Source organism: Drosophila busckii, chromosome X (genome assembly GCF_011750605.1).
Source record: "Drosophila busckii strain San Diego stock center, stock number 13000-0081.31 chromosome X, ASM1175060v1, whole genome shotgun sequence".
Classification (NCBI taxonomy): Eukaryota; Metazoa; Arthropoda; class Insecta; order Diptera; family Drosophilidae; genus Drosophila; species Drosophila busckii.
The window spans coordinates 21158338-21184102 of NC_046608.1; the positions used below are offsets into that span (position 1 = coordinate 21158338).

The 25765-nt window shown below is 41.0% G+C and overlaps 6 protein-coding genes across 8 annotated transcripts in view; 4 read left to right on the top strand and 2 right to left on the bottom strand.

The window, feature by feature from the left end:
* Nucleotides 1-2788: 2788 nt before the first annotated feature.
* On the bottom strand, nucleotides 2789-5560 carry LOC108605789 (CG33107). Its single transcript, XM_017995592.2, has 4 exons — nucleotides 4310-5560; nucleotides 3856-4254; nucleotides 3560-3796; nucleotides 2789-3498 (listed from the first exon to the last, which is right to left on the bottom strand). The coding sequence occupies exons 1-4, from the start codon at nucleotides 5447-5449 to the stop codon at nucleotides 3439-3441; spliced, it is 1836 nt and encodes a 611-aa protein (XP_017851081.2). The 5' UTR covers nucleotides 5450-5560; the 3' UTR covers nucleotides 2789-3438.
* Nucleotides 5561-5977: 417 nt separating this feature from the next.
* Nucleotides 5978-13158, top strand: LOC108606828 (regulatory-associated protein of mTOR). Of its 2 annotated transcripts, XM_017997312.2 has the most exons (5): nucleotides 5978-6203; nucleotides 6299-6729; nucleotides 11698-12062; nucleotides 12124-12312; nucleotides 12375-13158. In XM_017997312.2, the coding sequence occupies exons 1-5, from the start codon at nucleotides 6029-6031 to the stop codon at nucleotides 12565-12567; spliced, it is 1353 nt and encodes a 450-aa protein (XP_017852801.1). In that variant the 5' UTR covers nucleotides 5978-6028; the 3' UTR covers nucleotides 12568-13158. The 2 variants fall into 2 exon arrangements, with proteins under 2 accessions (XP_017852801.1, XP_017852800.1); XM_017997311.2 differs by lacking the exons at nucleotides 5978-6203; nucleotides 6299-6729; nucleotides 12124-12312; nucleotides 12375-13158 and adding an exon at nucleotides 7040-11593 and having other exon boundaries at nucleotides 11698-11786.
* Nucleotides 13159-14958: 1800 nt separating this feature from the next.
* LOC108605803 (protein THEM6) lies at nucleotides 14959-17077 on the top strand. Its single transcript, XM_017995609.1, has 4 exons — nucleotides 14959-15598; nucleotides 15885-16099; nucleotides 16158-16646; nucleotides 16720-17077. Exons 1-3 carry the CDS (start codon nucleotides 15439-15441, stop codon nucleotides 16563-16565), a joined length of 783 nt encoding a protein of 260 aa, XP_017851098.1. The 5' UTR covers nucleotides 14959-15438; the 3' UTR covers nucleotides 16566-16646; nucleotides 16720-17077.
* A 1803-nt stretch (nucleotides 17078-18880) lies between these two features.
* Nucleotides 18881-19882, top strand: LOC108605561 (protein THEM6). 2 transcript variants are annotated; one of them, XM_017995326.1, is made up of 2 exons: nucleotides 18881-18928; nucleotides 19101-19880. In XM_017995326.1, exon 2 carries the CDS (start codon nucleotides 19107-19109, stop codon nucleotides 19686-19688), a length of 582 nt encoding a protein of 193 aa, XP_017850815.1. In that variant the 5' UTR covers nucleotides 18881-18928; nucleotides 19101-19106; the 3' UTR covers nucleotides 19689-19880. The 2 variants fall into 2 exon arrangements, with proteins under 2 accessions (XP_017850815.1, XP_017850817.1); XM_017995328.1 differs by having other exon boundaries at nucleotides 18908-18932; nucleotides 19101-19882.
* Nucleotides 19883-21045: 1163 nt separating this feature from the next.
* LOC108605560 (tetraspanin-9) lies at nucleotides 21046-24831 on the top strand. Its single transcript, XM_017995325.1, has 5 exons — nucleotides 21046-21084; nucleotides 23024-23103; nucleotides 23477-23668; nucleotides 23729-23923; nucleotides 23982-24831. The coding sequence occupies exons 2-5, from the start codon at nucleotides 23041-23043 to the stop codon at nucleotides 24381-24383; spliced, it is 852 nt and encodes a 283-aa protein (XP_017850814.1). The 5' UTR covers nucleotides 21046-21084; nucleotides 23024-23040; the 3' UTR covers nucleotides 24384-24831.
* Nucleotides 24832-24917: 86 nt separating this feature from the next.
* Nucleotides 24918-25765, bottom strand: part of LOC108606168 — an 8415-nt gene continuing 7567 nt past the window's right edge. The window contains exons 5-8 of the mRNA XM_017996019.2: nucleotides 25741-25761; nucleotides 25565-25687; nucleotides 25375-25506; nucleotides 24918-25038 (exon numbers count right to left, since the gene is read on the bottom strand). Coding sequence (XP_017851508.2) covers nucleotides 24955-25038; nucleotides 25375-25506; nucleotides 25565-25687; nucleotides 25741-25761 — 360 coding nt within the window. The 3' untranslated portion in view covers nucleotides 24918-24954. The remainder of the gene's footprint in view (nucleotides 25039-25374; nucleotides 25507-25564; nucleotides 25688-25740; nucleotides 25762-25765) is intronic.

A 25765-nucleotide genomic window follows, 5' to 3' on the forward strand; every position in this document is an offset into this window, starting at 1 on the left:
CTCTAAAATGAGTTTTTATATTACGGCTGTGTTATTATTTTTAAAAAATGTATTTTGCATTTAAAATTTGTATAAAAAATACAAATAATGCTTTGCTATTTAATTTGCAACTCTTTGGCTTTTAATTTATTGACAACAACTAAATTTTTTATACAATTTGCTTGCAGTCTGCACCAGCCTCGGTCAGTTTAAAAGTATTAACTAACACATTGTAATCTAATACATGCCTCTCTATATATATGTATTATTTATTTGTTGTACTATTTTGTTTTTGCTGCACAAGCGCATTAATTATTATCATAACGCTTAAGCTGTCACATTGGCTCGTTAAACAAATTCAATTTAAAAAAAAAAAACAAATAAGAATGTACATTTATTGCTTGTAATAGTTAAAAATAAAATAACGAAATGACGCAAAATTGTGTATTTCTTGTTGTTGTTAATAAACAATGCGCGCTATGCTTATAATTAAATGTTATTAAGTGTTTTGGGTACATATCGATTATAAAGTTAATTACCTGATATGCGTGGCCTTAAAAAACAAAAATAAACTGATGGATTAGTTTGTGGAAATATTGACCTAGGATATATGCATATATGTTAGGAGTGAATAATATTTGAAAATTAAGTTAATAAGCCAATTGCAGCTTATGAGCTTTAAGCCTTGTCTAATCAGCGGCTTAAGCTTAGTGACTGGCGCTGATCATGGTTAACATGTTTAGAAACAAAAGTTGCTCACATTTGTTGTTTATTTATTACTATTTTAATATCAATTGTGATATTTTGCGCAAAAAAAAAAAAACAAAAAAACGAAAACTCGTTTTGTTTTGAGTATTTTATTTGAAAAAAGGGTATATAACACACGATCTATATATAGGCTTTATATAGAAAGCGTAACTGTAGTTTAGGCACGTGCACACACACACACACAAGAGAAAATATATCAAAAAAAAATAATTAAAATTCATTAGCATTTTGTGCAATTTAGTGTAGAACAAGTTCGCTTTTGTCACTTTACTTAATTAATAATATATTTTATTACTTTTGCTTTTTGTATGCTATGTTTCGACGCTGTTCAATTGAAATTTCTATTTTTCAACTACTGCTGCTGCGTTTTCGAAACGTGTTTTGTGTTTCGCTGCGCGCTGCGAACTGCGAACTGAACTGAACTCCACTTCAAGTGTAACTGACTAACGCTGGCTGAGCACAGCTGTGCGGACTGTCCTTAGCTTTCAAACACCCAAACAGTGCCAACAATCAACGTCAAAGCAGACAACAGCGACGCCTCCAGCAGCAGTTTGCAGCGGCACCCAACGGCGTTATACACTTTGGCAAGTAAGTGCGTATATAATGGAAATTTATCAGTTAGAAAATTATTTGCATATTAATTGTTTTATTTAAATTTCAATATTTTATTTGATTTATTGACTTTTAGGCTTTTGTATAATTAAGTTTTATTTATTTTCTATTTATAATCAATATAATATTTATTATATTTTTTATATATTTATTTATTAGAGTTTAAATTTTTAGCATTTTTTCGGCACTCAATAGTTCCACAAAATAATCCTTATTCTTATATAATATAAATTTATCAGAAATAGTATTTACAAATGCTTGTTTTAATTTAATATTTTTATATATTTTATTTAATTTATTTAAGCAGCTTAGAATTTAATTTGATCATTTTTTAGGCTTTTGTATATATTAAATGCACTATTTGCAATCAATTAAATATTAATTATATTTTTTATATATTATGCAAACTTTAGCAGCTAATTTCAAATTAGCCTTATCTTGCTTTTAAACATACACCCGCTTCACTTTTGGGCTACCCTGCTTACATTTTTCACACTCATAAAGTGTATCAAAACAAAAATAAAAGCAGCAAGAGCGTGCATAAAAAGCTCTTTTATTATTTATTGTTGTGGTTAAGCAAAAGCCAAAGCCAAAGGCAAAGCATACGCATACGCAATACGAGTACGCATACGCCATGGTGTACGCCATTTGAGCACACACTGCCAGCCAGCCAGCCAGCCAGCCTGTTGCGCCTAGTCGCTCTCTCTAAATGCTATACTATATGTTTTAAATGAATAAATGCGTATAAATTTAAACACTTGTCGTCATTATCAGTGCGAGTTCATCGTGCCATTGCCATTTGTCAACAAATTATGTATTGTCTAAAGCAAAACAGAAAAGGAATTTAATCATTTGTCTGACGGTCGATAAGCAATTTGCGCCTAGATTAAACATACTTAGTAATTTAAAAATATATGCTTAAATATAGATTTATGTATTTTTTCCTGTGTAACTGAGCTAAACTTATGCTAATAAATAAAACTTTTTTGTTTAGCAGTGATCGATCGATCAGTCAATCATATGCTGACATTTATTATATACACGTGCGTTGTAAGTAAAAATAAATTATAAAAATCTATTCAAATTAATACTTTTTATTTTTTTTTAGTGTATTACCTAACATAATTGCGTTGGCCTGGACAGCGACGAGCATGACTAAGCGAGTAAGTTTAAGTGCTTAACTTTATTTATCTATAGAGGTGCAAACAATATTTATCAATCAATTCTTTAAGCTGGCATTGCTGCTGTTTTTTTTTTTCAATTTGCTGAGTAGCAACAGTTGTTGGCATGTGCATGCAACAAATGTCTTTTGTTTTTATTGTCCTTGCACCTACCTTTAAGTTTAGTTTTTGGCGCGTTCTGCGGCACGTGCGGCGGCGCATTTTCTGGCGCCATATGCTAGGCACAACGACAGCTGAAGCTTTTAATAATAATAATAATAACGTATTTTATTGAAATCACTTGTTGCGTTTTAAACTTAACAAAGCAGTTTCATCAATTTAGCGACTGCATTTAGCAGCACTTCATTGCATCTGCTTTAACTAACTTAACGTATGCTCTTTCACTCTGTTAGTCCTACGCGCGACTAAACCAATAATTTTAGCGTGTCTGCGCGCGCTCAAAGCCAAGTTAAGCCTGTCGTTTTGCTTAGCTCTGCTGCTGCTGCCTCCTTCTTCTCCTCACTTGTCGCATTCGCAGAACTTCCCTTGTGGGTTGGCCTGGCCTGGCCGGCCGGCTTGAGCTTTTGCTGTTTTTGGTCGTTAAAAGCTTCAAACTTGTTGACACTTTTGCGTTTGGGGCCAGATTTTAGCGCGCGACAGCTGCTGCTTAATTTACAGTTGATTAAATTATGCGTCATGCCATTTTATATTGCAAAAGAGAAACATAAACATAACAGCCTGAGCAAAGGTGCTTTAATTCTTTTTTTTTACTAGGCACTTAATGTCTTAAGTTGATAGTTTGGCTTTAGCTGCTGCTTCTGCTAGTTGTTGGCGCAAATGAAGTAATAACACAAAAAAAAAAATACAAAATAAATAAATGCTATAGCATAATTTTAAATAATAAATAATATTACACGCTTTAAAAAACGCGCCTTGGCTTGTTGGCGCTTACAATACAAAAGGCAATGAAACGCTCCAACTAAAATGTACAAAAAATATTAATTAATAGTATGTTTCAAATGTTTAAATAAAGTACCTACCATCATAGTAAATGAATTATACAGCCCAAAGGATTTTGTAGTGCGCAGCACTTTCATAAACAAATCATGAATACTGTTGTCCAGGCGCTGACTCCAATCTTCAGCCAACCTACGATGCTCACTCGAGTTTGCGATCAGAGCAAAGCTATGTACGAGTGCATAGATATCTGCCTGACGTTTATCCGCAGCCAATTGCTGCCAATTGACAAGCTGCGCCAATTCAAGCGCCTTTACGAGCTGCAAAGTAAAATAATTAATAATATAAGCTAACATATAGACCGACTGGCTGTACTAACTGCATGCGGACTGCCTGAAGTGCGCGGCGGCAATGTTGTGCCCGAGACTTTTGCAAATGTAGCCAATGCTATGGCTATGGCTAGCTGGCGATTAGCAGCGTCTCTGGCTATCAACGCCATCAAGGCATGTTGCATGTCAATAACCTTATGCATGCGAATTTTATCGCTGTCGGTTACAAGTCTTTTGCAAATAAGTTGTGCCAACAGTTCAATCTGTTGTGGCTCCAAGCTCAAGCCATGCTCAGCTACCGCATGCAGCAAACCCAGACGATAGGACATGCCTTGACGTTCTTCACGTTCATAGTTCTGCATTAATATTGCCAAACAATATAGATCCAGCAGCTCTTCTAGCGTAACAGACTCCAGTTCGCTTATAGCATTGCTAAGCGTTTGGAAAAGCTGCAAGAAAATAAGTTTATTAGCATTAACATCTTAGCATTGCAAATGTACTCACCTGTGTAGCTTGCTGCGTTTCATTAACAATTGATAGCTCTTCGCTTAGACTGCAATTGTTTATAAATTCTTTAACAAAATCATATGTAATGAGTTGTGCGCTTGGCTCCAGCGGCTCGCTGGACGCTTCAATGCAATTTTTTTCTAGCTCTGCACAACGTTTTTGTAATTCCTTTACGTCGCCTAACTTTAGAAAATGATTTATTTCATCGAGTGCTGGATTTGCACAGAGTTTTCTTGTCTTAGGCTCAGTTGTTTCCTTTTCAACGTTCATAGTACTGAGTTTATGTTTGGCTACATTGCCTGTGGCTTTAGTTTTGGCTGGAGACACTAGCATTGGTTGCTCTATTGCTAGATTTTCATCTGTATTTTTGTTTCTTGAACGTCGCGCTGCTTTGGTATGTTCTGCTGCTGGTTGAGATACAAGTATAGGTTGCTCCAAGACTATATTTTCATTTGCATCTTTATTTTTTGAGCGTCGCGCTCTTTTAACCAATGGTTCAGCTGCTGGCTGAGTTACAACTATTGTTTGCTCTATCGCTAGATTTTCATTTGTAATTTTATTTTTTGAACGTCGCGCTCCTTTAGCATGATTTGGCAACTGTTTAGCTGGTTGCTTCACGACTATATTTTCATTTGTATCTTTATTTTTTGAACGTAGCGCTCTTTTGGTACGCACTGGTAACTGTTCAGCTGTTTGTTGAGCTGTAAGGAATGGTCGCTCCACGACTATATTTTCATTTGCATCTTTATTTTTTGAACGTAGCGCTCTTTTGGTACGCACTGGTAACTGTTCAGCTGTTGGTTGAGCTGTAAGGATTGGTTGCTCCACGACTATAGTTGCATTTGTATCTTTAGTTTTAGAACGTAGCGCTCGTTTGGTACGCTCTGGCAACTGTACAGCTGTTGGTTGAGCGGCAAGGATTGGTTGCTCCTTCGCTGGGCTTTTATTTGTATTCTTTTTGCCTAAACGTAGCGCTCGTTTAGTACGCTCTGGCAATTGTTCAGCTCTTGGTGGAGCTTCACGTATTGGTTGCTCCACGAGTAGATTATCATTTGTATTTTTATTTTTTGAACGTAGCGCTCGCTTGCTACGTTCTGGCAATTGTACAGCTGTGTCTTTAGATTTACGAGCCGGCATTTCGAAGTGTTTTCTCTGTTTGCTTTGTGCTTCCCGCGGGTTTTAAAGTTTACAGTTTTCTTCGATTGTAAGCGTGTTTCGCGAATTTATTTTTATCGTAAATGCCATAGAAGCTCGCATAAGTCTTGATTATTAATATAATTTGTACTTAATTTGTTATTTACTTGTAATATTTTAGTTTACAAGACCAATTGGTATTTACAAGAGTGTAATTAGTGCGCGAGTGCAACAGTGTTGGACAACTCTACCGCAACTGTCATCCAGCACAAAATTATTTGTTGCAACTTGCAACAAACCAACAACACAACGCTAAAGTTCTTATATGTTTACAAAATTGATTTTACAATGCTTTCAATTTATTCAAAACCAGTTATTTGCTATTTTGCGTCAAGTTGCACATTAATAACGATAACAAAGCCGATTCTGGGAGCTAAGTATGAGTTTCCCGCCAGTAGTAGCTATAAAACAGCTTCATTAGCAGTCTTGCCTGTCATTTCTAAAATATTTTACTTCGTGTGAATTCAGTTTTGTTCAATGTTTTAAATTTTTTAACTCTTCTACCTCAATATACGACAAAAAATGCTTAACTTAGGCATTTGGCTATACAATTTACTATTATTAATAGTAACTGCAACAGCTGTTGCCGCCACTACTTGCAATAACATTGAGCGGCATGAAATCGAGAGTCGTCTATCAACAAAGACACCCTATCGAAATATTGCTAATTTTAATGATTCAACGCCCCAATATACTGGTATTTATTTATACAATAATAACCCTACAGTTGGTTTGTCTCGTTTGCATTACCTGCTGATTTATTGTTTGTTTACTTTTTGTTCTATGCAAAAGGTTGCCACCCGACGCGAATCTGGTCCATTATACGTCACGGCACACGCAATCCCAGTGAATCCGTTATTTTGGACGCACAGCAACGCTTAAGTGAGTTGAAGTCACTGCTTATGGAAAAATCACCGCCGCAATTATGTGATGAGGAACTGGAGCAGCTGCGTCATTGGAGCTGGCAGCATTTGTCACCACAGGATGAAAAGTTGCTGGTGGCCGAGGGCGAGGATGAGCTTGTACAGCTCGCCGAACGCATGCAGTTGCGTTTTCCCAGCTTGCTGCCTGACATTTATAATCCGGAATGGTATTATATGAAATATACGGATACACAACGTACGCTGAAGAGCGCTCAGAGTTTTGCTACTGGATTATTTGGACGTCACCGCACACATGCCGTCAAATATCCGCAGCCTTCGAGACGTGATCCTGTTTTAAGGGTGAGTGTATATTTTATTTTCAATAATGTTTTAAACATGTTCCTTTAAGTTTAATGTAGTATTTGCGTTTTTTGACTTATTCCGTGAGAAAGATCAATTGATCGTAAGCTGCAATATTATTTAAAAAATTCATTTTGAAAACAAGAGTTGTCTTGCTATATTATGAATTATAATATTTATATATATATGTATATATCTTTTGCTTTTGAGAGCAACTGACAATATCCTTCTCTAAGCAGTGATTTTCTTTGGTATTTAAATGAAGCGCATATTTAAAATTATATTCTGGCAACGCTGCATTTAACATCGAAAAAGGACAAAGACGATAAACTGTGACTTTTCGTGTAAAGCGAGCGATAGTCTATACGCGTGAACTAAGCGCGTGTGTGCACGCAAAGGGAGAGACGAAAAAAAGAAAAGGGCAAATTAAATACAACTGGCGTGCAGTTGATTTAATGCGCTTTACATTTTTTTTCGTTCTTTTGTAATTGATGTGTAGTAAGCGCAACTAAAAAGACGTAAGCATATCAAACAAAATAGCGTAGTAACGACGATTGTTTTTGGTTATGGTCGCTGCGACGGCAACGGCAACGGTGAGGGCGGAGAGAGCGAGAGCAAGAGTGTGAGCAAGAGCCAAGAGCAACCAAACGTGGGTGCAACGTAAATATATACAAAGAAAATAAATTATATATACAGATAGATACATATACATATGTATATATAAATATATGCACAATGCTGGAATCTGAAATAATTGTGGCTAGCGACAGCAGCAGCAGCGAGGGCAGCTGCGTCAGCAGCGCTAACAACAGCAGAGAGCAACAGCAGCAGCAGCAGCAGCAGAGTGGCAACGCCATCTTCCCAAATTTGAAATTTTCGGAAATAAAACTAAAAGATACCAGACTTTTACGCACCAACAAGGGCAGTGAGCATATACTACGTATAATCGATGAATATAACAAACATATAATCACATGGAATGTTAATGATCGTGAGCTGCCGCGCAGTTTTGGAGCAAAGCGACATCAAGAGACTATCGCTGGCTATATGTATAAAATGCAGCCCTGGCGCATACGTGAACGCATGAAGACACAAAGTGTAGCACTAGTGCTATGCTTAAATATAGGCGTCGATCCACCAGATGTAGTCAAGATCCAGCCATGCGCCAGGCTAGAGTGTTGGATTGATCCGAGCTCGGTGTCGGCGCCCAAGGCAATGGAGCTAATTGGCAGCAATCTGCAAATGCAATATGAGCGTTGGCAGCCCAGGGCGCGCTATAAAAAATGCCACGATCCGACGGTGGAGGATGTAAAGAAGCTATGCACAAGCCTAAGACGTAATGCCAAAGGAGAACGTATACTGTTTCATTATAATGGACATGGTGTGCCCAAGCCCACAGCCAATGGAGAAATCTGGGTTTTCAACAAAACCTTTACACAATATATACCGCTCAGCATATTCGAGCTGATCAATTGGATGAGTGCGCCTTCCATATATGTCTACGATTGCTCCAATGCGGGCATTATAATCAACTCCTTCCAACCTTATGCCGAGCAGCATGAGCAGGAATTGGCAAGAGCCCAGGCTGCGGGCATAGGCGCTAATACACCTGCTGCAGTGCAGCAGCTGGTGAGCTACAAGAACTGCATTCACCTGGCTGCCTGTGCTGCTAACGAAATCCTACCCATGAATGCCCAGTTGCCCGCGGATCTGTTCACCAGCTGTCTAACCACGCCCATAAATATAGCGCTCAAGTGGTATGCCATGCAGGAGAAGTTGGGCATGGTGCCGTGCATACAGAGCGAGCTTATAGACAAGATACCGGGCAAGGTGAACGATCGCCGCACCATGATGGGTGAGCTCAATTGGATATTTACCGCTATAACCGATACGATAGCTTGGAATACATTGCCGCGTGAGCTGTTCCAGCGTTTGTTTCGACAGGATCTGCTGGTGGCCAGTCTCTTTCGCAATTTCCTGCTAGCCGAGCGCATACTGCGCTCCCACGACTGCACGCCCGTATCGTTGCCTGCGCTGCCGCCTTGCCATCGTCATCCCATGTGGAAAGCTTGGGATCTGGTAGTGGATCTGGCATTGCAACAGCTGCCCGCCATACTGGATCAACAGGCGCCCTATCGCCAGCTGCCCTTCTTCGAGCATCAGCTGACTGCGTTCCAGGTGTGGCTGGATAGCGAATCGGAAACACGCACGCCACCCGAGCAGCTGCCCATAGTGCTGCAGGTGCTGCTCAGTCAGGTGCATAGACTGCGCGCGCTGGAGCTGCTCGCCAGATTCTTGGATCTGGGCCCCTGGGCAGTGAATCTGGCACTCGGCGTCGGCATCTTTCCCTATGTGCTCAAGCTGCTGCAGAGCTCCACGCGCGAACTGCGACCTGTGCTGGTCTTCATCTGGGCCAAGATTCTCGCTGTGGATCCCAGCTGCCAGGTGGACTTGGTGAAGCAATACAAGTACTTCCTAAGCGTGCTGCAGGATAACACAGTGAGCAAGCAGCATCGCACGCTGGCTGCCTTTGTGCTGGCCTCCATAGTGCACAACTTTCTGCTTGGCCAGACGAGCGCGCTGCAGGGACCGCTGCTCTCGAACTGCTTGGAGCAGCTGAACGACAGCAGCTGGCTGCTACGACAATGGCTAGCCATATGCCTGGGCATGCTGTGGCAACACTTTGAGCAGGCGCGCTGGTCCGGCGCACGTGATCTGGCGCATGAGAAGCTCTATGTGCTGCTCATGGATCCCATACCGGAGGTGCGTGCAGCGGCGGTCTTTGCGCTGGGCACATTCATCAGCTCCGTGACCGATCGCAGCGAGGAGCAGGCCAACAATATCGATCGCATTATAGCCATAACGCTGCTCAAGACGGTGGCCGAGGATATGAGTCCGTTGGTGCGGCTGGAGCTCTTGGCTGCGCTTCAGTGGATGGTGCTGCTGTTCGAGGCGCAGTTCGTCACAGTCTATATGGCGGAGCAGCCCAAGAGTGCCACCATGTTGCAACATGCGCACTCCACGCACAGCCTGGAGCGGCATGGCCTGATGCCCTCGCTGCGCACCAGCTCGATAAGCAACATGAGCAGCTGTGGCGGCAGCAGCAGCAGCGGCATCCCCTATCAGTCAATCTTCAACACGCTCTGGCTGGGCATACAGCAGCTGGGACAGGATCCGTTTCCCAGCGTGGCGCAGGCGGCGCAGAAGATCATCAGCCATGTGCATGAAGCGGCGCTGAGCATGTTCATGGCCAAGGAGGCGACCACTGTGACTGCCCAGAGCGGCGGCGCCAATGTGAGCAATCGTGATACGGACAAGCTCAGCAGCAGCCTGAGCGTCAGCCTGCCACCCAGTCCCAATACGCGTGGCCACTACCTGCAGCAGTGCTCACCGCCTGTGGGCGTGGGCGTGGGCGTTGGAGTGGGTGTGGGTGTGACACACGGTGCGCCTGGAGCTACGCGCTTGAACAGCGCCTGGCTGAAATATCAGAGCAAGCTGCGCACCAGTTCCATGAACGAGGACAGCGATGTGGCTGCAGCGAATGTGGCCATGGGCGAAGCGCACTCGGGCGCCAGCAGCGGCAGCGAAAGTCAAGCCGAAGCCGCGCCCACCAAGTGCACATTGCAGCCGATTGTGCAAACGAACTTCATACCCTGGGCCATCAGCTACTTTACGCGTCCCGGCAAGCAGCGCTACAGCGAGCAGCAGGAGACGCAGCAGCTGTGGCCACAGGATCGCAACTCGGCCGAGCTGCGGGCACGCGAGTATCGCTGCCAGCGCAACAATCTCATCAAGCAGCAGCTCCAAGCGGGCGGCTGTGAGAGCAGCGTGCGCAGACTGGATGCCTACAACTGGAATCGGAAGACGCAGTTTACGCCCAGCCTGGTCAAGCTGGCGCCGTTCGAGCAGCAGATAGCGGTGGCCTACAAGGACAAGGTGCTGCTCTATGACTTTGTGCGCAATTCGGTGCTTAGCTGGGCCGCCGACTCGGAGCTGAGTCGCGTGAGCAGCTTTGAGCTGCTGAATGCGCATGATCTCGGCCTGTTGCTGGTGGCCCACGAGGATGGCAATGTGCGCATTTGGCAGGCGGGCGAGGCGCAGGAGGAAGCGCGTCTGATTAGCGCCTGGCATGCGCTGCCACGTGCCAGCAACAGCAACATACATAGCTCCGGCTCCAGCTCTAGCTCCAGTTCCAGTGCCAGCTCCGACTATGGCGTCGTTACAGCCTGGCAGCAATCATGCGAGCATCTTGTCGTTGGCGGCGGCTCCTCCTCACGCTGCCTGCGCATTTGGGACTTAAAGCGTGAAATGCGCGTCACCGATCTTGAATCCGCACCCATGCGCTCCGCTGTGCGCGTTCTGGCGCCCTACACCACCAACATGGCCAGCAATTTGGTCATCGCCGGCTGCGCCGATGGCTCTGTGCGTTTCTACGATAAGCGCAGCTCCTACATTGGCATCTCGCGCCAGCATAGCTCCTCCATAATACACGCCTGCCTGCGTCCCAACGAACGCACCTTGGTCACGGGCTGCGCTGCTGGGCGTGTAAATGTTTTGGATCTGCGCTCGATACGCTCGCCCACCGGCGATTGTCGTCCGCTGCGTCAGTGGGAGGCGGGCGCGGATGTTACGGCCATGGCTAGTCATCAGTTCGAGGGCGCCATTGCCTGTGGCAGCGCCTCCAAGATAAGCATCTACTCGCTCGATGGTCGCACCTTGAACGTGCTGCGCAGCAACGAAGGTTTCATGGGCTCCATGGGCTCCAAAATAGTGCATCCAACTTGTTTGTCCTTTCACGAGTACAAGGTCCAGCTGGCGGTGGGCTTTGTGGATAATACTGTGGCTGTCTACAGTCCAACGCCAGGTAAAACTCCCAAGACAAATCTAATTTCTAAGTAGCTTAAGCAAATCGCTTAGTACAAGCTCATTAATCTCATTTGCCCAACTGCTATCCCGTTATCTTTGCAGTTTTATAAGCTCTGTAGCCGCTGGAAAACGGACGTCGATAAGAATCCTGATACAATGTTCAATGCACGTAGCTTCTTGGCGGAGCCGGCAATGCAATCAGCAGTTAACTATGTTCGTAATCAGACCCAATTGAAGAACCTGCGCGTTCACGACATACAGCTCATGTACCAGGTGTGCGCCTTTGAGACCGCCTGGCAACCCCGACCCAGCCCGCTGTCCATCTGGTGTCGCTTCTTCGATGTTGCCGCACTCGAGGCACTTGAATTTGCCGAAGATCTCGAGTACTATTGGAACGATGGCTACGGCTATGAATTGACACATCGCATTGCCTGTCCGGCAATCGCAGATCTCTTTGCGGCCATTGAGTAAGTGCAGCGCACAAATATCAAAATTATAATTCAATTAATTTCAATTTATTCTGCTCAGCACGCCGCAGCCTCGCGCCAATGCCACATTCTATTTCACGCACTCGGGCACGCTGCTGAAGATGTTGGCGCATCTGGGCGTGGCCAAGGATGCAAAGCCGCTAACGTATAAGGATTTTGGTAGCAAGCGTCGCTGGCGTACAAGTCAAATCGACGCGTTTGCCACCAACTTGGCCTTTGTGCGCTACGAGTGAGTTCAATGAATTCATTGAATTGTATATTTAACTAATTTTTTTTTTTATTGATTGTCAGCTGTGAGGACAAGGAGCCGCAGGTGTTGGTGCTGCACCAGGAGCGTGTGGTGCACCTGCCCGGATGTGCGCCGCATGAGGATTTATGTGCACTCTCAAGATTGCGAGCAAATTATGCGGATAGCGTGGAACGCTGTGACTTTGAGACGCTTTGTCAAGCCCAGCATAAGGAAAAGCAGCGCAGCGAGCTGTGAGTGGAACTGAAGAGTGGAAGAGTGTGTGGGACGTGCTGATGGATGCTGTTGCTCCGCTACTGCAAACTATGTGAAATTCAACATGAACAAAGGATTCATCAAAAATTAATTAAGTAAACAACAAGGAATTGTGTTAACAACAACATGAGAGAGAAAGAGAGAGTGAGAGTTACGAAAAAAAGGAAGCTTGTGATTGCTGATTGATAAATGTTGCTAAAAGGCACAAAGAGTGCATTGTGCATTTTATTTTTTGTAAATGTTAACTTCAAACAATGATATGTGTTGTCTCTAGGCCTTATAAACAATGTGGACCAGCCTCATGCTAAAAGAACAAAAACCAAACGAAAGCGCCAGCGCCTAAAACAGAGCGAGATAGCTATATTCATATATATGAATGTTTTGTAAATTATATTCTATTCAACTTTAACAATAACTAAGCGCCTACAGTTTGTTATTTAATGTAAACTATTATCAATTTTTTTTTTAAGCTTAAACTTTATATATAGAAACTCTACGATAGAAATATATTATATGTAACTAAAGCAAGCCCCCCTATCAATAATATTTTGTGTGTAAATAATTAAGATTGCCTGTTTTTTGGCTTAATTGAAAACAAAAACAAAACAAATTGTTGCTCTTGTGTTATTTACTTATAAAAATACAGTACAAAACAAAAATCAACTATGTAGACACACACACACACACACACATACACTTATGTACTTTATATTTTTATTGTTTCCTATACATCTTAGTTTGTGTTTTTCCAAATTATGTTAAAGACACACTCACACATACATATATACAAAAGTTGCAATTCTCAACTCAATTCAGCAAAAAACAAAATCGAAAACAAGTTTAGAGCAACTTGTTCTCTCCGACAACAACAACAACAGCAACTAAATTTATATAGAGTGCACCAATTACGACATAAATTATTGCACAATTTCCGTGCAAGCGCTTTGCTATGTATATAAACTATAACTATGTTGTATATAAACAAACACGCATACATTATATGTATATAATCTTTTTTTTTTTTTTTTTCAATTTATAATATTTAAATGCATGTTAAATTTTTGGAGCTACTGATAAAAGCATTGCTGAATAATATACTATTATATGTTTTGTAAAAATATTTTTATAAACACTTCTTTCTTGAGAAAAGTACTTTAATTTGTTGAGTAACAATTTTGAATTGAAATTTTGATAAGCTATTTTTGCATAAACCTATACACATTTATTTCTATGTAAATAGCGGAAATATAAATAAACATTAAAATGTAAGCAACGATATTTGTTTTATAGCGCTTGCCAAAGTTTAACTTTATGACAAATTAATTCATAGCCAACTATATATATTTAGTATTAACTGGTAAAAGTTTATAAATAGTGTGTCTATAAGAGTTGACAGCAGTTTTTGTTTATCGACGTTTAAGGTTCATGTTTTGGACGTTTTATATTTACTCTAATGCATTTGGCTGTATGCACAAGTTATTGTTAGTATGTAATTTACGTGGGTTCAGTGCAGTGGCGCGACCCAAAAGGGGCTACCAACCAAATTCTGTAAGCAATATTTGTGTGTATACAATCAATTGATTAGTTTAAGGTTTCAATTTGTACGCATCTTCATTAAGCCCTTTCCATGTCTGTCAGACTACGCCCATGCGCGCTGTGTACATTTGTCTGGCTCAAAGAACAGCTCGTTTAAGAACTTTGTATTTATTTGAGCGGATTTTTTGCACTAGGTACAATATTTACATGACATTTTTCGACTTTTGTAAAAATAGAGGTATTTAGAGATGTGAAAACAAAAAACGAAAAAAAGGAGAAGCCCATAAAAAATACAACGTTGTGTATTGCAGTTAAGAATTGCAATAAAACAACATGCCAAGTGCTTAAAGTTCTCTGGGAACTTTTTAGAATTTTGAGAGTTGAAACAAAAAAATGTAAGCCTTGTAACTTCTAAACTTAAATTCAATTTGAAAGCTAGTTTGGCCTTGAATTTAGCTAGAATTCAAGCTAGATTTTATACATTTACTTTATATAAAACGAGGCTTGACTGCATAAGGAACGTATAAGGAATTTTTAGCTGTATTTATTTGTTTAATTTTTAATGTGCAGCTGATGTAATTAGCGGGCGGAAGCGACAAAGAAAAAAAGCTTTTCAATATTTCGGCGTAGGTGCAGCTAGCGACGACGACGACGGCAACGGCAACAGGTTCAACCCCTAAATAGCTTTGCCCAGAGAGCGCGCAGAGAGAGAGAGAAAAGCTGTGAGGATGCGAGCGAGAGACGCAGTCAAGCCAATGTCAGCAGCAGCAGCAGCAACGACGTCGCAGTCGCAGTTGACGGCGACGGCGCCAGGCAACAGCATTTGGTCAAAAGTGTGTTCAGTGCGCTGTTGTCGCTGTCGATAGCCGCGTCGTTTGTCAATAATTGCTTACAAAAAATAAAGTAAAAAACGCGATTTTATTAATTTTGTTTGTTTGCGCTTGTAAAGAAAAGTGTTTTGTTATAGTTAAGTTAAAACTTAAACAAATGCGAATGAAAACCAAAACTGAATTAAAGACTGTGCCTGCGTGTGTGTGTGTGTGAAGAATAACGGTATACCAACAGCTGAGCTAACATGACCTAATTCAGCGTTTGCAGTCAGGACCACAGCCTTAGCCTGTACAACAACCCAAGCCCAACAGCAGCAGCAGAAGCAGCAGCAATTAGTCAGGATACGCCAACACTTTGAGTGGTTTCGCCGCTTGTTTGGCTTCCTTCCGACTGGTTATTTAATTAATTTTTTTGTTTGTTGTTTTTTTTTGTTGTTGTTTGTTAATTGTGCAATTGACTGCGGGCTAATTAGCTTTCGGCAATTCAATGGATCAGCTGTGTCTGCTGGGGCTAAGCGCTCTGCTGTTAATTGTATTACTTTATGGCCTGCTGGAGCTGCATTACTTTCTGCGCATGTGCCTCTGTGTGCTGCTGGCGCGATTTGTGAAACGCTCCTGCCACATTCTGGAGTCCACCACGGTCAATGGTAAGTGCTGCCCTGCCGCATTATATAAAAACAAAAAGCACGAAAGCAACAACAGCAACAACAACAAGCGTTCGATTGTGCAAGTTGCTGATTTAAGGGTTGTTTGGCACCCACCCGCCCCATCAACCACCTGCTCTTACCTTGGACTTAACCTTTAACACACACACACACCATCAAAACAATTGATTAAAAATGCAACAAATTTATTGCTTACAGTAATTTCAACAAGAACAAAAATACATTTTAACTGCTTATGACTTACTAATTATACGCTTCGAACCCACAGGCATCTGTCTTAGCAACGATGTGGACACACTGCTCTATCATATGAACAATGCGCGTTACTTTCGTGAGCTGGACTTTGCTCGCGTGGATTTCTATGAGCGCACCAAGCTCTATCGCACCATCACACGCTTGGGCGGCTCTGTTTTCCAGGGAGCGGCCACCATACGCTATAGACGCTTCATACGGCCCTTTCATCGCTTCAAGATTGTGTCCAGGGTGCGTAATGAGTGCATTTACTAGCTTTACCATTTTATCTAACTGCCTGCGTTTTTAGATTGTTTACTGGGATGAGCAGTCGCTGTTTATGGAACATCGATTTGTGCGGCCATCGGACAAGTTTGTGCACTGCATTGTCATTTGCAGGCAGCGCGTCATTGATGTTTCCATGGATGCAGTAATGGCTGAGCTGCTGCCCAAGACGGCTGCCACACCGCTGCAGGCTTCCAGGCATACGCTCAGCTCCACGGCCAGTCTGCATCCGGCGGGTGTGGGCAATACCACGCCGGTGCCTGTGCCGGTGCCGCCGCCGCCCTCCGTGCCTGTTGCTGTCGCCACTGCGCTGGAAGCGGAGAATGGTCATGTCTTGAGTGCGAACAAGTCGAAGCCACCGCTGCCGCCAGAGCTCTGCAAGTGGATTGAATACAATGACATGTCAAGCAAGAATCTGCGCAGCGGCTGCTGACCACGCCCACCCAATTGTAAATTATTAACGCCCCTGCGCGCTAAAGCGTCAAATGTACTATCAATGTATATACCTATGTCTGTATGTATGCAAATTTATTTAATGCATTTCTTTTAAGTCTAAGTTTGTTATTTTTTTTTGTTTTTTTGTTTAGTTGTGTGCGTGTGTCTGCGTCTGTTGTAAACAAGTTTGTGCATGTCTGTAACTGTAACTGTAACTGTTAAGCCTAATCTAAGCTATAACTGTAAATGTGTAGTATTGAATACTAAAATCTGTAACTTAACTAATATATGTATATGTTAAATTTAAGTAAACCAAAGCGTGTAACCTGCAAAGGACGCGCATAGGTGCAGTCATTTGCTAATGGTGTGAAACTTTGCTAACGCATTCAGCTGATTCTGAGCGTGCCAAGAACAGCAAACAAAAGAAAGAGAGAGAAGGCATAATTACTTTTCAACTAACCACAGTACAATATCAGTCATAATCCCAAAACAATGAATTCATGAATCTTAATACAAAATTTATAATTTATATGCATAATTATTTTTTTGAAAAATGTTTCTTTATTAACATTAAATTTTGTATAACTAAGAGAATGATTTGGTTGAAGCTGATATAGAATTGGTATAACTATGGTTGTTAACTTTAAAAGTTGAATGTATAAGTTAGAAAACTGTTTCAGAATTCATTTGAAAAGTAAACAAAAATCTCAATTCGAACTTTAGAAATTGTACTGTATTTTTAAACTATACAAACGACCAACGCTAAATAATTCTTATGGTTCGCGCTTTATTTGTTTACAATTCCTAGCACAATCGTCTTTACAAATTAATTTGTTACTAGCAAAAGCTTTTGTTAATGTAGAAAATTAGACAAATTGAAAAACGAAAAATTGAATTTTTTGAAAAATGTGCTAAACCATTTGAAAAACTAAGAATTTAGAAGAGTTTAAAGTGTATTTAATGCTTAAAGCTTAAGCTCCTAAGTTAAAATGAAATATTAAAGAATCTTAACTGAAACTTGAATGTAAAGCGTGTTTATTTAAATTTTCAAATAAGCTATAATTAGCTAAAAACAATTTTGTAAGCCTTTATATTCAGAACTCTCTCCACAGCTGTTTATGGCATACACGTGTAACTAACTAAATAAATAGCTAATTATTAGAATTAGTATGTCTACATTGTTTGGCTGCAACCGCAAACATTTGATGTAAACTCTTTACCCAATTTGGCAAACAATTTGGCAGACACACCCGTTAGTGTGTTGATTAGCTCATTACCGTTATTAATTAAACGATTAGGAAGTTAATGCTCGAGCAAACACTTGAGAGTTCCGTGTTAGTCTTAAAGTTAGACCAATTGGCAATTGCATTTCCCTAAGTAACCGGCCAAAAGTGAGAGACAGAGAGAGAGAGAGAGAGAGAGAGAAAGTTTGTTTGTTATTCTCGTAGCAGACACATGTTGTAGAGCTCGTTCTGAACAAGTCCAAAATGCAGTTGCATTAAAAGTGCAAGCCATGTAAACAAAACGGTATATGGTCAACGATCAGTGCTATGACGTCGATCTATATAGACTATATTTAGAAGTGCCTCAATGTCTATATACATATAATTCAAGTGTTGGCTTGTGAAATTGTTAAGTAGTTAGAACGTCATCTAGTTTATTAACTACATACTAATTACAATTGGTGTAACTAACTAATAGCAGCAACAATAATAGACGAGCACTACTTAAAATTATTTTTATACACAGCTCAACTGCCAGCATTTATTCATTTGTTTACAACTTGTTGAGCAGGTTAGGAAATTACACAAATATGTTGCTGCTTTTATAATATTTAACAATTAAAATAGATATCGAAGAACTCACAATTTACAATTTTCTTAACAGCGATTTGTGGCTTTAAGCATGGCTTAGTATAAACTAACAGCTAACAATCAAATTTAAAAGCACAATACAAATATTCAAATCGTATGCTAAGCTTAACGCTTAGCTATTATAAGTTTTTAAATAATATATAGCGTTGCACAATTGGAGTGGCTCAATCACAGTGTTTAATTATAAATATATTCAAAGATTATGTTGGCGTGATGAAAACACACAAAGAAATGTAGCTAGTAAAAAGTTAAAAAAAAGAGCCAAGCTAAGCTGCTCGCGCTCTTTCGCTGACGCCCGCTCTCACTCTCACTCTCACTCTCACTCTCAACGAGCGAGCGAGTGAGTGAGTGAGTAATTGAGCAACTTTCTTTTGCTTTGTGTGTGTGTCTTTGGTTTTTGTTTAGCGTGCGCTCTAGTGCTTTTGGTTTTAGTTATTAACGATCGCTCTGCTGGGACAGTTGTCTGCTTTGACTTAAAGTCCGATACGTATGTAAATATATTTGTTTTGTGTTTGTGTGTGTGTGTTAAGCAAGTTCAATGCATATCATTGACACTGCAAATTTGTATTTCTTTTTTTTTTTTTCTTAGCGTGTGCAGCGCAAAGTCAAACTTTCGCTATTAACAAGTTTTTTTGTGTTTTTTTTTTTGCGTTTTACAGTTGGTCATGTCGTTTCTGGTGCTGCTGCTCATCTTGTACATCATCTGGGATGTAAACTACTTTATACGCTGCCTGTTTACGGTTTTGGCTGGACGCCTGTTCCAGGGCAAGCGCAAGGTAACGGACACCACTAGCATCTATGGCCTGTGCACCTCCCAGGATGTGGATATATTCCTGCGCCATATGAACAATGCGCGCTATTTGCGTGAACTGGATTTTGCCCGCTTCCATTTCTATGCGCTGACCAATCTCTATGAGCTAGTGCGTCAGCGTGGCGGCGGCGCTGTGCAAGGCGCCAGCAGCGTGCGCTATCGTCGCACCATACCCATCTTCCATCCATATAAGATTCAAACGCGTTTGATCTGGTGGGATGACAAGGCCATCTACTTGGAGCAGACGTTTGTAACCCTCGCCGATGGCTTTGTGCGTGCTGTGGCGCTTTCCAAGCAGTGCATCACCAACTGCAATGTGCTTGAGCTGATGCAGAATTATCCGGAGGCCAAGCAGCGACCAGAAATGCCTGCCGAGCTCAAACTCTGGCTGGATGCCATTGAGCTTTCCAGTCAAAAGCTGCGTAAAGATAAATAAAGTTAGTTTTAGTTATTGCTCAATTTTTTGTTTACAAATAAAACCTTTCTTTTTGTACTTATTGTAAGCAAGCTCAGCTCTTGCCAAATTTCAAATAAACGTTGAGCCTATCGCTTATCGTTTGTTATCGAAACAACATTGTGTCATCAAGTATGTTTTTTGTTAAGCTTTGTGCCTTTTGTATTTGCTTTGCATTGTTATTATGTTAAAACACAGCTTTCACTTTTAAACTATTAGCTAACCAATGATTAGTTGTCTTGTTTTTATCATTAATTATAAGCCATAACTATGATTGATAGCTTTTCCGTTTTAAAACTTTTGATCAGAGACTGGCCTATGTTAATAACTTATTGACAGTTAAGACTTTGAATTATTTTTAATGAAATAATTTATGTATGCCAACCAAATCATTGTTTTCAAGCTTAAGATTTGTACGCTTTTGGTCACACTTAAATTTTGTACACGACAAATTTAAAATTTATAGTTCTAGTTGATGAGCATTTAAATTAATATAACACTAATGCATATTTTATTATTTCAGGAAGTTCACTTATCAACTACGCAGTCATAAGCAAAGGCTTTTCGAAATTCCACTGGGGTAAGTCGAAACCTGATCATTATTTGCATTAAGCTAATTAAAATAATAGTAGGCTTAGTGTAGAATTATAACATCCGCTAGAAATACAGGAGAGCAGTTAAAATGGGTCGTTATTTATTCTTTTCCTTTTTTTTTAACGTTTTGTTGTAGTTTTTTATTTGAAATGTGGATCAAAACGTGACACTGAAAATCTAAACATAAATCTCATTCATAAAGTATGCACAGCGTGTGTGAAGATTGCAATAGTGAGCGCGGAGAGAGTTTGCCGCTCACGCTTTATCATATCCCAGCGGTTAAACTGCACATGCCATTTGCTTGAGCAGTCGAAGTGAGTGGTGGAGCTACAAAGAGCGAGCTGCAGCTGTTGCGCTCGCTGGGGTATTGTGCTCTATTGGGGACTGCGCTGCTTTGCAGTTGGCGCTGGGTCTTTTTAGCTTTAGCTTTTGATACACTATTTTTAACGTACGTGAGCGTAGAATCCGTTAGTTTATTTTGAACAGCCGCAGCGAGCGCAGTTCAGAACACGTGACGCGGCTGCAACAACGAAAAAGTTTTGAAAAACAACCAATTTATTTTAGAAAACAAAGAAATACAGCATTAAACATTTGTTGTAAAAATAAATGAGCGCAGCGCAAACGACAAATATATATATATAAATAATATATAAATTAAATAAAAGAAAGCAATAGTGTTTGTTTTTTGATTTTTGTTTTGTGTGCTTGTGTGTGCAGGATATAGGAAATTTGAAAAAAAAAAAACAGCAATAAACGCCGTTGTCAAAGTTGAAAGCAAAGCAAAGTATGTAGAAACCTAAAAGTTACTTATGCTTAATACTATTATTTATTTTTTCAATAAGTGCTATTGTATGCAGATTTTGCTAATAAGATATGCAGACAGTGGCAAGTGGCATGTTGTTGTACATAAATAAATAAAAACAAGCAGAAAGATTTTTGCAGAGAGCGCAGCATAAAAAACCAGATTCCAAGTAGCAGCAACAACAATAAACAACTTGAAGTAATTTGCAAACTGTAAAGAAATGCGGCAAATGGCGCAAGTCAAATACATAGATTGACACTCCAAAGCTTAACCCCTTAAAGCCCGCGCGGCAGCAGCAACAACAACAACTAGAAAAAGAGAAAACTTGGCGCGACACTTTGTAGCAACAACAGTTGGCAGTGAAAAGCTGCATAGCCAGCTCTTGTCTAGAGTTTTAGCCAATGTCGTCAGCAAGATCAGGCTTAACCCCATGCTGCCCCCCCTCCCCTTCCCCACTATGGCCCGGCTAGCCTTTCCTTATAATGTAGTTTTTGCTGTGGCTAAAGACCAAGCATGGGACCAATTTCCAAGCTTAGGCATAAATCACGGCTCGAACATCCGCACAGTGGCGGCAGCTAGAGCGAGGGGGTGGGGATGGGGGTGGGCCCAGGGGGCTGGTGCCCAACTGCACTCGTAAGTAAATCGCAAATTTCCAGCAGCAAATGGCATTAAGTCCGTCGCGTTATTGAGTTAAATTGGAAAATAAGCGCGCGACAAACAGTTACAGTTGTTGCTACAATTGTTCGCACTTGTGGCAGGCAGGCAGACAGACAGACAGAGAGACAGACAGACAGACAAGCTGCTCTTATTTGCAACTATTTGATTATTTTAGTTTTAGTTTTAGTTTTTGTTTAAGGTTGTTCATCATCATCAGCAGCATTATCAGCATCAGGGTTAAGCTTGCGCTATTATTTTAAATTTGTAAACGTAATTTGCGTTTTTTCTAAAAACCTAAGCTATGTCAACTTGCGTGCTTAAGCTTAGTTCAAGCTGTACGGACCCCCCGTCCACTTGTTGCATGTCAAGAACTCTTTTATGTTGTAGCAACAACAACAACAACAACAACCTGTTGCGCCTCAAGTCGTTTGCATATTTTAGACATTTCCCTGGGCCATTGTTAGCTGTACATAATTAAATAAAATTTTCCAAACTCAACATGTGCTGGGCATTGAACTATGTTTTGTTACGTGTTTAGCACACATATCATATTTCCAAAATAATAAATGCGCTAATATGTAAACAAGAAATGTTAAAATATGTCGCACAATGCTAATCAGTTGTGCATAGCGCGCAGCTTTTAGTCAGGCAGCTCAAAAATTGTTGGCTGCTGCGTTAAATTTTTGATTGGGAGGCGCTTGCTCTACGCTCTGCTCATAGTATATAGCGTAAACTGAGCCGATATACTATATAGCTGTGCCAATTTGTTATATTTTTTTTGCGTTTCAGTCATAAAAATGTATTTAACTATTAAGCAGAACTATTATAGTCAAACTGCAAATTGCTGTAATGTGCGGCACCCACCACCGCACTAGCCACCAATGCGCCAGTTCTCCAGCTCCAGCTGTGTGCCAGTTAATAGCTATGAAATAAATAAAACTAATTCGCTTGAAGAATTTATGTATTTGTATTTTTAAGCTGTGTGTGTGTGTGATTTCCGAAATATATCTAATAAATGCAACGCAATGCGCTACGCTTCAATTCAGTTTAGCCCACACCCCGCGCCATATAAACTGCCCACACTTTAAAATCTAAACTGCTTCAAAGTGCTCTTGATTTATGATTTTTTTTTTTATTCAACTAAGTATGCCACGCTGCCAATTTGCCTCCCACACACACACACACACACACACACACATAGATGCGCACACGTAGTTTGCTGTCTTTGTCCTACCATAACGTCTATCTCTTTCTTTCATTGCAGCTTAAGCAGCTGTCGAGATGGGCAATGCCGGCTACACATGCATACGACGAACCTTTTGCTGGCTCAACATTATACTCTGGGTAAGTTGCGTCCCCCCACTGGCTTTGTCACTAGCGTGTTTTGTTAAACAAATGTCGTTCAACCGGCGTCGATTTTGTTATTAAAGCAGCAACAAAAACAAAAAGTTCTCAGGCGCGTCTGCAGCGGAAACATTGAAAGTCCGTTGTCTGCTCCATTGTGCGCTTTGTTGCAACTCTGGGCCAAACTTCCTCAGTCAGTCATTGTCGTCGTCGCTCTTATGCAATAACGTTACGATCTGTTGTTAATATCCGTTGGAGAAATCAACATATGCAAGAACATAAGCAAAAGTGTTGCAAAGCGCAAACAATAGCAAAGTTAGATTTCATTTGAGATTAGCTGTGTCTCTCTCATCTTTCACTTTCTTGCTCGCAGCTCTGCAGTTGCGCCTTTCTGGGCGCTGGTCTATGGTTGCGTCTCAGCTACGAGGGCTATGCCACATTGTTGCCACAGCATGCGGGTCTGAGTGCGGACACAATCTTCATGTGCATTGGCGGCACTGGCTTTGTGGTTAGTTTCTTTGGCTGCTGCGGCGCTTGGGTACAGTCGCGCTGTCTACTAGTGTTGGTAAGTGACTGAAGAAGAAGCGAGCGCTTAAAATAAAAGTTAACCTATTTAATTGCTTAGTACTTTATGCTGATTGTTATTCTGTTCATGAGCGAGTTCCTTGTGGGCTCCATTGCGTTTCTCTTTCGCGGCGGACTGGGACGCACTTTGGCCAATGAGCTGCGCTTTGGCATTGAGCGTCACTATAATGCCAGCGATCGTGGCTCGCTGGTGGCGCCATCTGTTGCTGCCATTTGGGATAGCGTGCAGCAGTCGGTAAGTCACAAATCGTTGCTATTGTTATATATCATTTTATATATCTTTTTGCTTGCAGTTTGAATGCTGCGGCGTCTCTTCGTACGAGGACTGGTATGACATTCAATCGTGGAGCGGCAAGCGCTGGGTGCCCGACTCCTGCTGCCGCCAGCTCTACGATCAGCGTCAGCTGCTCACCGAAGGCTCTGGCGATGGCCTGATGCGTGTCGACTGCGGTCGCTCCGAGAATCCTGCGCTCTGGTTTGACAAGGGCTGCGCTCATTCGCTGCAGAATTGGTTCACGGCTCAGCTGAATGTTGTGGGCGCCGTTGGCTTGGGCATTGCATTTGTGCAACTCTTTGGCCTAATAACGTCGATGCTGCTGTTCTGCACCGTTAAACATAAAAGAGCTTCGGACACTTACAAGTCCTACTCCCCATCGATTGATCCACAGACGCGCACCAGCAGCTGGGAGGATTGAACGCGACTCTAATGCGAAAAAACAAAAACCACAAAAAAATAATCGACGAACAATATTTGAAATTTCTAAAGCAACAAGCATTTTTTTTCTTCTGTTAGTTAATGCTGCAAGAATTGTGCCAAAAATTAATTTAACAACAATTGTATTAAACATATAACTTTTTTTTTTTTTTGTTTAGTTATACTCGTATGTGAAATCATAGCGTGGTTTCTATATCTAACTTTAGTTTAGTGGTATATCCATATTGTGATGTGCTCTCTAGTTTAATAGACGCCTGCAACAATTGCATATAGTATATATGATTATATATGCTATATCTTTTGCTTGTTTATTATGCGGCGTTATAGTATTGAACAACAACTGCCCATGCAACAAATCGTAAAAATACTAAAAGCAACAAATATATATAATTTAAACAAATATCAAGCACATTCCTAAACAAACAAACAATAATTAAGTTACACAATAAATTAAACTATTTATTTAAATAAACGTTATACAAAAATATTATAAAAAAAAAAAACAATTCGATGTAACATTTCAGTATCAATTTGTATTAATTTTATTGTTGTTAAAGTCCCACTAGCTTGCCCCCAATGATGTCCAATTGAGCTGTGATGCCCTTGGAGACGCTACGAGCAACTTCTTTGGGTTTCTGCAAGAAAGTTTAATAATTGCATAATTATACTATATCAAATAATTTTCTTCTGAGCTGTATAGCTGAATATGAATAGAGTTGCATTGTTAAGTCTCTTATATGCAAATTTATTCTATTTGAAAGAAATCTATGGGAATATTAATGCCAAACACTAAAAAATTGTCTGTCTGCATGAAAGGTGTAACCTTCGGCTTTAAAGTTGATTGCATAAAGAAAAAATAAATAACGCGGCGCTTTAATTGTCGTCAACTGGCGAAGCTTGTGTAATGCAATGTGTGTGTAATAACAAAAGTAAACAAACTGAATGTGAGGGGGAGAGAGCGGTAGACTCACCTGTATCAAGCTGTTGAGGAAGTTGGAAAATGCTTCATAGCCATTCACAATGGAGCGCGAGATGTTGTCAAACTTATCGCCATTGTTGCCATATTTCTCATGCTCTTGTATGCTGTCCAGCAAGGGAGTGGGCTGCAGGCAAGTGTTAAGTTAATAATTTTATATGCAAAAGTGAGTGTGAGTAACTAACATGCGCTAGATTCGAAATCTTCTGCTGACTGTTGTCATAGAGGCTAAGCACTTTGGATGGTATGGCCTCGTGCTCCAGATTGACGGACTCTGCACTCTTGGCAGGCTCGGGCAGCAGCGATATCTGGTGAATTGAATTTACAACAACAATATATTGACTTATTTAGCTGCACTTACTCTAAAGCCCGCTTCGCTTGCCTGC

Excerpts from the sequence above, each read along its gene's own strand:
- LOC108605789 (XM_017995592.2), bottom strand. The coding sequence starts at position 5,449 with ATGCCGGCTCGTAAATCTAAAGACACAGCTGTACAATTGCCAGAACGT. Across the intron at positions 4,255-4,309 it reads AAACGCAGCAAGCTACACAG|CTTTTCCAAACGCTTAGCAA; the intron begins GTGAGTACATTT and ends ATTTTCTTGCAG. Across the intron at positions 3,797-3,855 it reads CTTCAGGCAGTCCGCATGCA|CTCGTAAAGGCGCTTGAATT; the intron begins GTTAGTACAGCC and ends TTTACTTTGCAG.
- LOC108605803 (XM_017995609.1), top strand. The coding sequence starts at position 15,439 with ATGGATCAGCTGTGTCTGCTGGGGCTAAGCGCTCTGCTGTTAATTGTA. Across the intron at positions 15,599-15,884 it reads GGAGTCCACCACGGTCAATG|GCATCTGTCTTAGCAACGAT; the intron begins GTAAGTGCTGCC and ends TCGAACCCACAG. Across the intron at positions 16,100-16,157 it reads GCTTCAAGATTGTGTCCAGG|ATTGTTTACTGGGATGAGCA; the intron begins GTGCGTAATGAG and ends CTGCGTTTTTAG.
- LOC108605560 (XM_017995325.1), top strand. The coding sequence starts at position 23,041 with ATGGGCAATGCCGGCTACACATGCATACGACGAACCTTTTGCTGGCTC. Across the intron at positions 23,104-23,476 it reads GGCTCAACATTATACTCTGG|CTCTGCAGTTGCGCCTTTCT; the intron begins GTAAGTTGCGTC and ends TCTTGCTCGCAG. Across the intron at positions 23,669-23,728 it reads CGCGCTGTCTACTAGTGTTG|TACTTTATGCTGATTGTTAT; the intron begins GTAAGTGACTGA and ends TTAATTGCTTAG.
- LOC108606828 (XM_017997311.2), top strand. The coding sequence starts at position 7,465 with ATGCTGGAATCTGAAATAATTGTGGCTAGCGACAGCAGCAGCAGCGAG.
- LOC108605561 (XM_017995326.1), top strand. The coding sequence starts at position 19,107 with ATGTCGTTTCTGGTGCTGCTGCTCATCTTGTACATCATCTGGGATGTA.